This window comes from Nycticebus coucang, chromosome 9 (assembly GCF_027406575.1).
Source record: "Nycticebus coucang isolate mNycCou1 chromosome 9, mNycCou1.pri, whole genome shotgun sequence".
Classification (NCBI taxonomy): Eukaryota; Metazoa; Chordata; class Mammalia; order Primates; family Lorisidae; genus Nycticebus; species Nycticebus coucang.
In genome coordinates this window covers 12,551,167-12,564,457 of record NC_069788.1, presented here as the reverse complement: position 1 = coordinate 12,564,457, position 13,291 = coordinate 12,551,167, and the positions used below count along the sequence as shown (strand labels likewise).

At 40.7% G+C, this 13,291-nt stretch overlaps 1 protein-coding gene across 18 annotated transcripts in view; it reads left to right on the top strand.

The window, feature by feature from the left end:
* Positions 1–13,291, top strand: part of RIMS1 (regulating synaptic membrane exocytosis 1) — a 546,022-nt gene that overhangs the window by 95,240 nt on the left and 437,491 nt on the right. For 17 of the 18 annotated variants that reach the window (XM_053601832.1, XM_053601824.1, XM_053601831.1 and 14 more), the window contains exon 2: positions 9,505–9,585. The exons of the other annotated variant lie outside the window; for it this stretch is intronic. In XM_053601832.1, the coding sequence (XP_053457807.1) occupies positions 9,505–9,585 (81 nt within the window). The remainder of the gene's footprint in view (positions 1–9,504; positions 9,586–13,291) is intronic. 18 annotated transcript variants of the gene reach the window in all.

Genomic DNA, 13,291 nt, shown 5'->3' with positions numbered 1-13,291 from the left:
CTTCCCTCTTTATATCTTTCTCTGTCCAGTATTCTCCCTCCCCTTCCTGACCCTTCCACTCACCTCCACTTCCCCTCCTCTTCCCCTCTTTCCTTTCCCACAGGTAATTGCTTATCTAGAATTGTGCCCAAATGTATCAAAAATACCATCGTCCCTTGAGCACACCCTCTTTGCTCAGCTCAGCTGCTGTCTGCATTGGCAGCAGTCGCCCGCATTCTCTATCTCCAACCTCATATCACCTTCTCTCTTGTGAGCCCACTGACCTCCACTTGAGGTCCATACATTTCTTTCTCCTTTGGGAGTTTGAACCGTGATTTCAGACCTCATTTGTGGCTTCCCTCCACTAGGTTGGCTGTTGGTTCTGCTTCTGGAAGATCCTTATTTGTTTTCTCCCTCCATCTTCACCCCCGTGGATGTAGGGATAGAATGAACAGAGTTCTCCCTGGAGGTTTGTGCTCTAGGTTTTTCTAAAGCTGTGTTGGATTTGTAGGCAGCAAGTGGCTTTTGGAGAATGAATGCTGCATAGTAAGTACAAATATATAAATGGGAACATACATAGGGAATGGTAGCTATAAATCCATAAGGATATTATTTCAAGAATTGGAGAATGGAGGAAGACACTGATTGGGTTAATAAAACATAGTAGCTTGGATAAAAAGAGGTTAATTGAACATATTGCCAAATCTGGGTCACAATGTTAGAGTCTTGTGGAATCAAGTGTGGTAGCATTCCACAGACCTTAAGGATGATAAACAGGGTAGATTTCAATGATTCAGAAGACCAAAGACTGACTTCTTACCCATTATTTGCTTTTCTTATTAGTTTTCAAAAGATTTGGTTTTCTGAAATATAAAATCTCCCATTAATCTCTGTAAGGAGTCTTTATCTTGTTTATTACTTTTATTTTAGAATCCTAGACTTTTGTTTTGCTTTGCGAATTACTTCTTGGCCTCTTTGGGGGAAGGTCAGTGATCGGATCCTCATTATACCTGTATACAATGGCCAGCTGGTGTCCCTTTTGTTATAATTAAGAATCTGCTTTACTTTTCATGCTGTTTTTAAAATAAAAATTAATCTGAATGAACACTGGTGCTATCAGAGGCCCTGGCAGTGTGTGATTGGTACGTCTGGCTTTTTAGGAATACCAACATTCACTTTTTCTTTCTGTTTTAGGATTTTCACTGCTCCCTCTTCATCTTATGGGTAACTGTTATCATACTCATTTGTTCACTGTGAGAGTGACATGAATATACTGGTTTTTATGTAAAATGAGCTTTAAAATATTATTTTCCACCTTTTCCTGTTAGAATCTATGAATGGAAGTAAGAGGATCACTTGAGAATGTCCTTTGAAAAATATATTTGAAGAGATTTGTATCAATTGTATTCCCTTTGTCTTGCAAATGGACTTCTTTTTTTTTTTTAAATTTTTTTGGCTTTCTTTATTCTTTTTCTTATGTAGACTCTTTCTCTAACATCAGTTAAAGAGTCTTGCATTTCACATTATGTAGTATTCCAGTATTCCCATAGGTCTTAAGGTTGCCCTACATTTATAGTTTAGCCAACTCAATATTCGGCTATCACTATTCTTCTGTTGTTACATGTGGAGAATAGGGCTTGTGAGAGTAGAATAAGGTTTAAAGAACACTGAATTATGTGGAATTATTTGAACATTTTCAACAAAGTACCTATGTCATGAAATCAGTGGTATTGAAACATACCCGAATGGGACAGTCATCTCCCCTTACAAGGTGACGTGAAGATTGAATGCCTTATGCTTGTAAATCTTAGTGTATGATGGGTGTTAAGTAAATAATTAGAATTCTTATTTTCCTACTCTGTTTAGGAACATCAGCAGAAAAAAGAACTAATTTTCCCTCTTTACTAATAAGGAAATTTCCTTATTATAAAATTACTTTTAAAGTTTTACTTGATAAAAATGTTAGTATACCAAATGTTACTTAGTATCTCATGGGTTCAAAGACAATTGATGTTAAAAAGTCTTTTTCACTAAATAAGTCATTTGCAATAAAACATCCTTTTCTTGTTCAGAGAGAGAATGAGACTTAGTCAAACTATATGAAAGCCAATGTAATGAAGTTATTCAAATTATAAAATTTGGCCATAATTTAATTCATAAATTATGAAAGTTTTACCCAGGATCTATTTTTAAATCACTGTGCTTCAAAATATTAGTTACTTGAGCTTGAAACCTAGTTTTTAAAATTATTTTTTTCTTATTCAACAGATATTTAGGGAGGCTATTATTTGTCATATGTGAGTGAACCAAAGAGGTAAAGATTTTACCTTTTCAGAATTGCATATTTCAGCAGTGAGAGACAATAAATTTCAGTAAATAGGAGAGTGTAGGAGACTGAGCAGGCTTGTAGGAGCGGTCACTGGTTCTTGAGGAAGCAGGACAATCTCCCAGCCAGCAGGGAGATATTTTGCAGCCCGGAAACAAGCCCTCAAGCAACTGCGTGCATTAATGAAATAAGGTCACTTCTTAGCAAGCTGGTCTTGGACCTGGAACATTTGTGGTGTATCAGGGTGGGAGTCAAGCCCGAGGGGAAAGAGCACATAGCAATCATTAAACATGTAGCTCCTGTATGTGGGCCCGCCACACCTGTTGTATACTGTTTCAATAAAAGGCCATGGCAGAGGTTACATGGGGCTTCCCTGCACCTATAGGAAGTCCACCTCTTGGAAGCATTGTACTTTTTTTTTTTTTTGCAGGAACTTTTTTATTTTCACACATCGTGTGGGGCATCCCTTGTCCCAGATTTGTGGTGTGTGTCCAAGTGTCTGCCAAGTGGGCTGAGCTGGCCGAGCCTGGGAAAGGAGGTCCCCATTCTGGAAAGCCCCAGGCTGTCACAGTTGACTGAAGGGTATGCCCAAAATCAGGCTATGCCCTCCCTGACCATGAGCAGACCTGAGTCACTGACTCTTGTACTGTCACATGGGTGGGTAGTGCGAAGGGCAGCCTTCTCCAGCCCCTGGTGTACAGAGAAGTGATGCCCACATTCAGGTCCTCTTGGTACTTGAGGTCTGTGTGCCCAAGGTGGAGGCAGCTCCTGACTCATGTCCTGGCTCCAGCCAACATCCTTGACCCGCATAGAAGTCTCCAACATTCCCTTGAATGCACATTGGCCAAGTGGCTGCCTGCTGGACGCATGTGTTGGAAAGAGACGTGGGGTGGTCAGATGCCCCAAGTGTCCAAAACCCTCATGGAAGGCCTGGGCATGCTGATCACCCTTAACGCTGATTGAAGAGTGAGTCTGAGCTCTGCATCCCGGCTATTTCTTTTTATTTATTTATTTATTTTTATTAAATCATAACTGTGTACATTAATACAATCATGGGGTACCATACACTGGTTTTATATAACATTTGACGTATTTTCATCACACTGGTTAACATAGCCTTCCTGGCATTTTCTTAGTTATTGTGTTAAGACATTTATATTCTACATTTACTAAGTTTCACATGTACCCTTGTAAGATGCACGGTACGTGTAATCCCACCAATTACCCTTCCTCCGCCCATCCTCCCCCTCCCTTCCCTCTCCCCCTTCCTCCTATTCTTAGGTTGTAACTGGGTTATAGCTTTCATATGAAAGCCATAAATTAGTTTCATAGTGGGGCTGAGTCTTGCACACGGTATCAGTGTGGCGTAGCGGCAGTGACAGTAGAGCAAGATATTGTGTGCCTGAAAATACTGGTTTGTGAGTATGGAGGAAGGGGTAAGCAGAATAATCAGGGTAGCAACTATCAAAACTTGACATTTGAGTAAAGACTTGAAAGAGGTGAGAAATTGAGTCTTATTATTATATTATTATCAAGGAAGAGTATTCCAGAGTGACTGAAAGGTTGGTGTAAAGACACCAAGGCAAGAAGGAGCTGGAGGCGGTAGTGGGAAGTAAACTCCAAGAGTCGTGGACATCCAGATGATTTCCTAAGGACCCAGCACTTCATTGTGAGTGAAGTAGGGAACCATTACAGGAACTCGAGCAGAGGTGTCAGGATCTGATTTATCTTCCAGAAGAGTCACTCTGACTGCTGTGTTGAGGATAGACCCCAGAAGGAAGACAAGGATAAATGCTGAACCACCAGTTAAAAGTCTGTGGTGAGAATTCAAGTAAAAGACAGTCTTGGCTCAGAACAGGGTGGCAATAATGGAGGGTTTGAGAAATGGTCAGATGATGCCCGTATTTAGAAAATGACAGCAAATCTGGTAGGTTGGACTCAAGGTATAAGATAAAAAGAGGAATCAAGTCTCAAATTCTCAAGATTTGGGCCTGAACAGCTGGAGAAAGGTATTTGCAGTCAACCAAGATGGAGAAGGCTGCTGAAGCAAGTTTAGGGTGATGGTATGGTGGCGAGGGTGGTGGTATGGTGGCGGGGGTGGTGGTATGGTGGCGGGGGTGGTGGTATGGTGGTGGGGGTGGGTGGTATGGTGGCGGGGGTGGTGGTATGGTGGCGGGGGTGGTGGTATGGTGGCGGGGGTGATGGTATGATGGCGGGGGTGGGTGGTATGGTGGCTGGGGTGATGGTGGGGGAGACAAAGAGTTCTATTTTGGAAATGTTGATTTTAAGAGGTCTGTTATCTATTTAGGTGAAAATGTTGTAGAGTCAGTTAGATGGGTCACCTCTGGAGTTGAGAAGAAAGACTGGAGATAGGAATATTGTATGTATGTTGAATACTTAGTGGCTAATGCCAATATGAAGAATGGCTTGAATCCCTGAATGGGGAGTGAGAAGGGAAAGTGGCCAGCTACAGAGCCCTGAATTCTCTTCCTGTCTGTTCTTCCACTGTTTTTATGTACTTTAAATCAGTGATCAGAAAGTCAGAAGATTGTTTATTTGAAAAGGATTTCATTTCTCAACCTTACATTATTTGAAGTTCCCCTATGGCATCTTAGGACCAATGCAGGCCAGTACAATAACACTTGATAAACGGGCACAAACACGCATTTCTCCAGTCCTGCTTGGGTGTGATGTGTCCATTGACGATAGGACAATTCAAAACCCCTAAGACTGAGGACAGACATGTAAACATGCCATCATCTACTACTCGGCAGCTTACTGGACAGTATCTCGTTTCCTGCATTCATCATGAAAGATAAAACTTAAAGTTCAAATTCAGATACATTTTCATAAAATAGTGGTGCTTTGTGGGGGTAAGGGAGGTTGAGGGTAATGATTGCAGGCACCAAAATGGAAAGTCAAAATAGAGAAAGTAATTATGCAAATTGTGTTTCTTGAAGGCATTTAGAATTTTTAATTCATATACTCTAAGTATCTGAAAGCACATTTAGTTCCTGTTTTGAGAGATGAAAGCCTTGCCATAGCCTCATCTGCAGGCTTGTGGCAATGAGAGCTTCTCCCGTGTGTACATGCGCTGAGGAGGAGAAGCGGCTGAGTGGGCAGTTGGCAACCATTCATGGCATTGATTGCAGTCATTCATAAAACCCAGCAGCGCGGGGGGCGGAGTCAGGAGGAGCAGGCCCGAGGAGGTTGCAGAATGTCTCATTTGCATAAATCTTCCGTGATGCTTGAGCGAAGGGGGAATGGTCACGTGCAGTTGGCAGATTGTAAGAGTCCATGTCTGATAAATTCCTCAGTAATTAGGGACGTTGCAAAGAAAAAGAGGTCACGCCCTTTGAACTCCTGGTTCTTCAATCTTCATGGTAATTCTGGGAACTCAGCGCTGTGAAAGCTTTTGTGGTCTCCGTGTCTACAGCTGAAGGAGTGAAGGTACAGAGACAAACGCTGTGTTTCTACCTGTAATTCATGGAAGATAACGGAAATCGCTGGAGTTAAACAATGTTCATATGTTAGAACTGTCAGAACTATTAAGGTTTTATCCTTCAAACTGTGATGCGATTCAGTTATAATTTTAAGGCAATGGTAATCCACATAGCCTAATAAGTGTCTTGCGAGTGTATTATTCTTTTATTGTGTCTTATTCTGAGTGTAGGGTATTATTTTTCTTCTTCTTTCTTATATCCATGGGAAATTTAAGCTAAAAGACCAAATTATAAAATATAGGAATATGGATCACTGTGACTTAAAAGTCCCCCCAAACTGGCAGAATAATTAGAAATTGTAAAAAAAAATAGTTTATTCATCTCAAAATGAAAATCGAAAGCAAGCTGCAACACTCTAGATCTGAATATTTGTCCCATGGTCAGGATATATGTTAGTGTGGAAAATGTGGTGTTTTCCTGTTTTGTTCACTACATTTTTGTAGTGAACAAAAAAAGATACTGTTTTTGAAAGTGTTTAGTTTTATTATATAATTAAACTCTAGGATTCAGATATTCAAATGAATTTTTTAGTCACAAATATTCTATGGCATGTGTAGAGAGAACCAGTATGTCAGCTATTACAAATTTTAAACCAAAACCTCTGGATACTTGAGACTAAATAAGAGTTTTCTAACAAAGACATGACCTTTAAGTCAGAAAAAAAAAAATGTTTTGCTTAGAATCCTACCCTTAGTGTTTAATACACTACATTTGTTAGAAAATAGTCACTTCAATGCATATATATATATATATAAAAAACTCTACGTGGTAGTTTTTTTCTTCGTTTGTTTTTTTGTTTGTCCCCCTCCCGCCCCCGAGCTTTGTATAAATACTAAGACTTGGGATGGGGAAGAAAGAGAGGAACCAAGATTTCTCACATATATAATTTTTCAAAACTTTTTCCAAGTTAATGGTATTTCAGATATTGTCACAAAGCAGTGCATGTAGATTAAATGTGTTTTCATATGCTATTCTTAGCCAAGTGAGAATTGCTAAAGATTTTCCAGTGCTGTAAAATTTAACTTACTGGACACTGTACCTTGTGTAAGTTAGATTAAAATTTCAAAGCTTCGAAATCCTAGTATCTTACTTCTCCCTAACAGCTGCTTTCCGAGATGTTCTCATAATGCTGTTGCACGGTCACCCTTCCCCCAGGAAACTGGAGCAAGAACATCCGGCTCAGTGGTTCCTGTGGATTTTTTTTTTCTTTTTAATTGTTGGGGATTCATTGAGGGTACAAGAAACCAGGTTACACTGATTGCATTTGTTAGGTAAAGTCCCTCTTATACTTGTGTCCTGCCCCCCAAAGGGTGTGTCACACACTGAGACCCCCCTCCCTCCTTCCCTCTCTGCTCTTCCTTTCCCCCACCCCTCCCTCCTTCCCTCTCTGCTCTTCCTTTCCCCCACCCCTCCCTCCTTCCCTCTCTGCTCTTCCTTTCCCCCACCCCTCCCTCCTTCCCTCTCTGCTCTTCCTTTCCCCCACCCCTCCCTCCTTCCCTCTCTGCTCTTCCTTTCCCCCACCCCTCCCTCCTTCCCTCTCTGCTCTTCCTTTCCCCCACCCCTCCCTCCTTCCCTCTCTGCTCTTCCTTTCCCCCACCCCTCCCTCCTTCCCTCTCTGCTCTTCCTTTCCCCCACCCCTCCCTCCTTCCCTCTCTGCTCTTCCTTTCCCCCACCCCTCCCTCCTTCCCTCTCTGCTCTTCCTTTCCCCCACCCCTCCCTCCTTCCCTCTCTGCTCTTCCTTTCCCCCACCCCTCCCTCCTTCCCTCTCTGCTCTTCCTTTCCCCCACCCCTCCCTCCTTCCCTCTCTGCTCTTCCTTTCCCCCACCCCTCCCTCCTTCCCTCTCTGCTCTTCCTTTCCCCCACCCCTCCCTCCTTCCCTCTCTGCTCTTCCTTTCCCCCACCCCTCCCTCCTTCCCTCTCTGCTCTTCCTTTCCCCCACCCCTCCCTCCTTCCCTCTCTGCTCTTCCTTTCCCCCACCCTCTCCCTCCTTCCCTCTCTCTGCTCTTCCTTTCCCCCACCCTCTTCACTCCTTCTCTCTCTCTCTCCTCTCCCCTTCCCCCACCCCCCACCATGTACTAGGTCATTAATTGTCCTCATATCAAAATTGAGTACATAGGATTCATGCTTCTCCATTCTTGTGATACTTTACTAAGAATAATGTGTTCCACTTCCATCCAGATTAATACAAAGGATGTAAAGTCTCCATTTTTTTAAATGGCTGAATAGTATTCCTGTGGATGTTTTTGACTGTGCACCTGTGATCTCAAGGCCAGGAGTTGCCCTCCAGATCCCCGTGTGGCTCCTTAACAAAAGTGAAACGACACAGAACAAATCCCTTTATTAATTTGGATTCAGTTTAAAGGCCGCACTCAAGGATCCAGAGGCCAGAGGTTTCCCACCCCTGGACCCGTTAAGCATCAGCTCTTGACACAAACATTATTATTATTATTATTGTTGCTATTTTTACTGTATCCCTGGGCAGGGTGTGTTCAGACTGATCTGAAGTCTTAGTGACCCGTGTTTGGAATGAGCGGGGTGCGTGTGCTCGTTCTGTGCGTTCCATCCGTGTTTCCGTCTGTCATTTCCTTCAGAAGTGGAGAATTTTGCCGCGCAGCTTTAAGCTCTGGGAAAACAGTGCTTTAAGCTCTGGGAAAACAGTTAAGCTCTGCCACTGCCTTGCCAGTGATCCACTTCGGGAATAACATGAATGGCCTTAAATTTGAGCAGTGCAGTCGAATGTCCAAGAAGCCTCCATGAAACCTCTTAAGAGCCAGATTTATATTTGAAGGGCTCTGAGTCCTACGAGGTATTTCCAGTTACCAGAGTCTTAAGATGTGGAGTCTCAGTTTTATGACCAGTGTTTCCTTATCCAAAGCTGTGTTTATTTTAAAGCTTTTGAGGATAAGGAATATCTGAGCCATCCAAGCAGAGACTCAGGTGGAGATGTTTTCTGATTTCTGCCAATGAATCTCTCCAAGGCTCTGTAAGCCCTGTTCACATGAAAGCAAGAAGCTCTCTTCCTACTGCCCTTTGGAGCTTTATTATTATCTGTCTTTTTATTATGATGGAGGATGAAGGCCCAAAGACATTTTACTTTTTTTCATATTTTGGAAGTCTCTTCTACACACACACACACTTTACACATGAGCATTGCCTTCCATCTCTTTTTCCTCTCTTAGTATGAAGGGAATTTTGAACATGGGGGATGTCTTGAGGCCTCTCAGAACTTTTTGCATCCACAGTTAAACCTGTGTGGTGATAAATGGTGTAAAACAAAAGTCTGTATCTTTTAACTAAATAGCCAGCGCCATGCCACAGAAAATCCTGTTCAATTTTTAACGTCATCAGTGCAACAGCTGTTCCTATTTTTAAGCTTTCGGATGTCTTATGATGAGGCCAAAGCTTTCAGTAGCTTTTCTGCTATGGGAAAAGCAGCTGAGAATCGTTTTATTGATGCTAAAAGACAAATTGAATACACAGGCTAGTATGTATTTTATTTTGGGTATAACTGAGCTTTTGAAATCCTGAGTTAAAGATTTCCAACCATAGGGGCTTTGCCAGGGCCCGAAGGTTATTATTGAAGGGGCTTGCAAAGTCATTTCCTTAGATTGTGATTTCAGTACCTTGTTTAATTTCCAGATGTCTTCTACCCTTTTATAATTAATAGTGCATTGTACTGTCTATCATGCGCCCCAGGTGTGTTGTCAGGGACATGGCGAAGCCTGCCGTCTGCAAAACACCAAGAAATGCTGAAAACCAGCCCCACCAACCTTCACCGTGAGTATGGCGTTGGTTTTATTGACCAAATATGTCATCACTTGCACAGATCACTGGTTACGAATTTATTAATTCACATTGCATGTGAGAGTAAATACTCTGGCTGCTCTTGTGTATGTATAATTAAAAGACTAGTATGGAATTAGATAAAGTTATCTGGAAATGTGATCTCTAGATTAAATATGTTTGTTAAGTGATGTTTCTGACACCATGTTGAAAGGGACAAACTCATTCAAGGAAAGGGGCACAGTTTTAGGACACTTGAGTGACAACAATTCTGTTTTTGGTTTGGGTTTTGGATTTGGAATGGATATGGGCTGCAACGTAAGTCTATAGAGAAGAGGGAAGGCGAGATCAGACAGAGTTCTGAGTGGGGCTCACGTGGGTATGTAAGGGAAAGGCACGGGTTGTCTGCTAGTGAGTCTCACACTGTACATATTTTTTGAAGGTGACAGACAATTTTAAGAACAGGATTATCTATCCAGTTTTGTTTTTATTATGCAATCTTACTTGTTGATACTAGTGGTTAAATAACCAACCGAAAGGGTCTCAACCACATTTGAAACTCAAGAGTTTGGTTCTATTATTTCTTCTTTATTCCCCAATTTCCCCTTCAGTTGCTCACTGAAATGCTTATATTTTAATACACAGAGTAACGTATAATTCAGAATTACCATGTTTGGGATATAAAATTTTTATAAATAAGCTTTAGGAATCTCAATAGGTGTTACAGATTTTATCTCAGTATGTATATTAGAATGTCATCTTCTACATTTAATCAGTGTTTTCCAAGGAATAAAAGTAGTTTTAATTGTTGTGAAAATGATTTATAACTACATTGAAAAAAGTACAAACTTGGAAGAAGTACTCTTAATGAGGTTGCCGTATTTTTTCTGTAAATGTTTTCATTACAAGTCCATTTTTCTATGATGAAACTTTTATTGATACTTCATAGGAAACTTACAGTCCCTACTTTCCTTCTTACATTCTAGAAATTAGAATAGTTTACTCGCATTGGGAGCCAAATAATTTCTGGGAAAATTCTTTGAGGAATTGACACTGATTTTAAAGCCTGTTCATTCCACATGGTGAGGTTTAATTTTAATTGGACATTACTGGATATGAAGTAGCCGTTGTTATCCTCTGCAAAAAGATTTTAGATCATTTTTCCCTTTTTTTTTTTTTTAATGGACTCAACTCCCACTGACTTAGAGTTGTGGAAATCTGTTTACGCGGCACCTAGGAGAATTTTCCTGGTAGTCCTCCTGGGTACGATGGCAAAGAAGACACAACTGGTGGTTCCCTGGGTGCGCCTCACTGGCAGGGTTCTTTTCCCACTCTGCTGTTTTTTGATTAAAATACTGAACTTCTCTGTATGTGGCTTGAAGAATTTAAAGTCTGCATTAATTCCTTATATTATGTTTGTCTGCTGAGAGTGGTGTTCATGAATTTAGCTCTGAATATCCACAGAAATGCCACTTTAGGTTGATATAGAAAGGGCAAAAATAAATTTCTAGGGAGTGATTGAGAATAAGCTTGAGGCTGTAGGTCAGTGTTTGTAGATAAATTTGTAAATTATGTTCTATTAATGGGTCCAAAAATCAGAGAGGCTAGTGACTGGACCTTTTCAAAACATTCTTTTTTTCTTTTGAATGGAATAGAAGAGACTAGCAAATGGAAGAAAGCCTTTCAGGTCAATATTTTAGCACATAACTTAGATTTCTGTAGATGACAACTGGATCAAAATGTAAAATTTAATAAATATTAGCATGTCATTATGCAGATTGCGCTAATGGGTTTTAATTAGGAGAATGGCATAATCAGATTTGCATTATATGTATATGTCAGTGTGTATGAAATATATATTACTTAGGCAGAATGGGGAAAACGGAGTATGAATGTGATGTGGGCAAAAATAAAGACAAGTAAATCAATTAATGGACTATTGCAACAGTTTGGAGAGAGGATGAGGCCTCGAGTTAGAGGAAAGAGTAATAGAGGCTATGGCAAGGACACGTTTCAATAGTGGAGGAAGAGGTTAAAGTGGGCTTGTCCACTGAACATGGTTTGACAGGAATGAGCTAGGTAGGGGTGCTGCTGTATTAGTAGCTTTGGTGATTAAAGGCTAATAACTGAAAGGTTGAATTAAAGATATGAACCAGATCTAAGGGTAGGTGGGCAGTACTGGGTTCAGATTTTGATATAGTGATTTTGTGGTCCTATAAGTTATCCAAGAGTGTAGAGGTAACACTGATGGGTCTGTGAAGCTGAAGGACTCCATTAACTGGGAAAGTAGATGACATCACCAAAAGGACACATAAGACAAATTAACAGGAAGAGAGCCCTAACTGAAACCAGTGCTTACAGATTGCTTAAGAAACAGAAGCACCAGAAGCCAAGTCAGTGGAAGAATTCCAGGGGAATGCTTACCAGTGTAAAATGCAGCAGAAAATCAAGAAATAACTTATGGGATAGAAAGTGTGCTTTGGTTTGGTCATACAGACGTCCTGGGTGGTGTTTGCCATAGCAGTTTCAACATAGAAGTTGACAGATAAGCTGTATGTCAGTGGGCATGAGCAGGAAACTGAAAGTAAAGAAAAGGCGGTAGCGGGCGGCACCTGTGGCTCAAAGGAGTAGGGCGCTGGCCCCATATGCCAGAGGTGGCGGGTTCAAACCCAGCCCCAGCCAAAAAAAAAAAAAAAAAGAAAAGGAGGTAGTGAATGTATGTGACTTTTCCAAAGAACTTACCTGAGTAGGGAAAGAGAAATAAAGTGATTGGCAGATAGGCTGGAAGCAAGATGACTACCTTTATGTTACTTAATGCATTCTGTTATTCAAGTCTAGATCGATGGATAGACACATCAATATACTTCACATTTTTTATAACCATGTTTGTAAACTATCCAAATATTCCCTTTAAAATTATTATTAAAATGTCACTCAGTCATATTTTTAAAAGTGCTGCATGTGTTGTCATGACTTACTCAAAGAAATAAATACATCAAAATATTAGTGGAGTTCAACAGATTGGCTCTTAGGCCTGCTTTTTCTTAGATATACGATAGACAGAGGAGACAGGATTTTGCCTTAAGCCTTTCCTTTCAAGTTGAGAAGGGGAAGATAGTTATAGAATCAAATATATTGTAACACTGCATAAGCGAAACACCAGAAGTGTTATTTAAAAAGAGAAAATGATTCATTCTGTTTGGATTAGTGTGGTCAGGGAAGGATTTATGAGCCTACAACAGCTAATATGGACTTTGAGAGATGAATAGTTCAGTAGTGGGAATGTTTGGGGTACGGTCTTTCAGACTCAGTGATTTTCAAAAGGTTGTGCAGCCATCATCACTGTGTAATTCCAGAACATTTTCAACACCCCCCAAAAGAAATCCCAAACCCTTTAGCTGTCATTGTCACAGTTTCCTTAAAACCCAGCCCCCGGAAACCACTAATCTACGCTCCGTATCTATGAATCTGCCTGTTCTGGGTATTTCATAGAAGTGGAATCATATGTGTCTTTTTTTATCTGGGTTTCTTCATTTAGCATATTTTTTTGGGTAGATTGGTCCATGTTGGGTTATGCATCAGTTTTTCATTCCTTTTATTGCCAAATGATATTCTATTGTATTGATATACATATGATGGTTTGTTTATTCATCCGTCAGCTGGTGGCCATTTTGATTGTTTTTGCTTTCTGGCTATTACA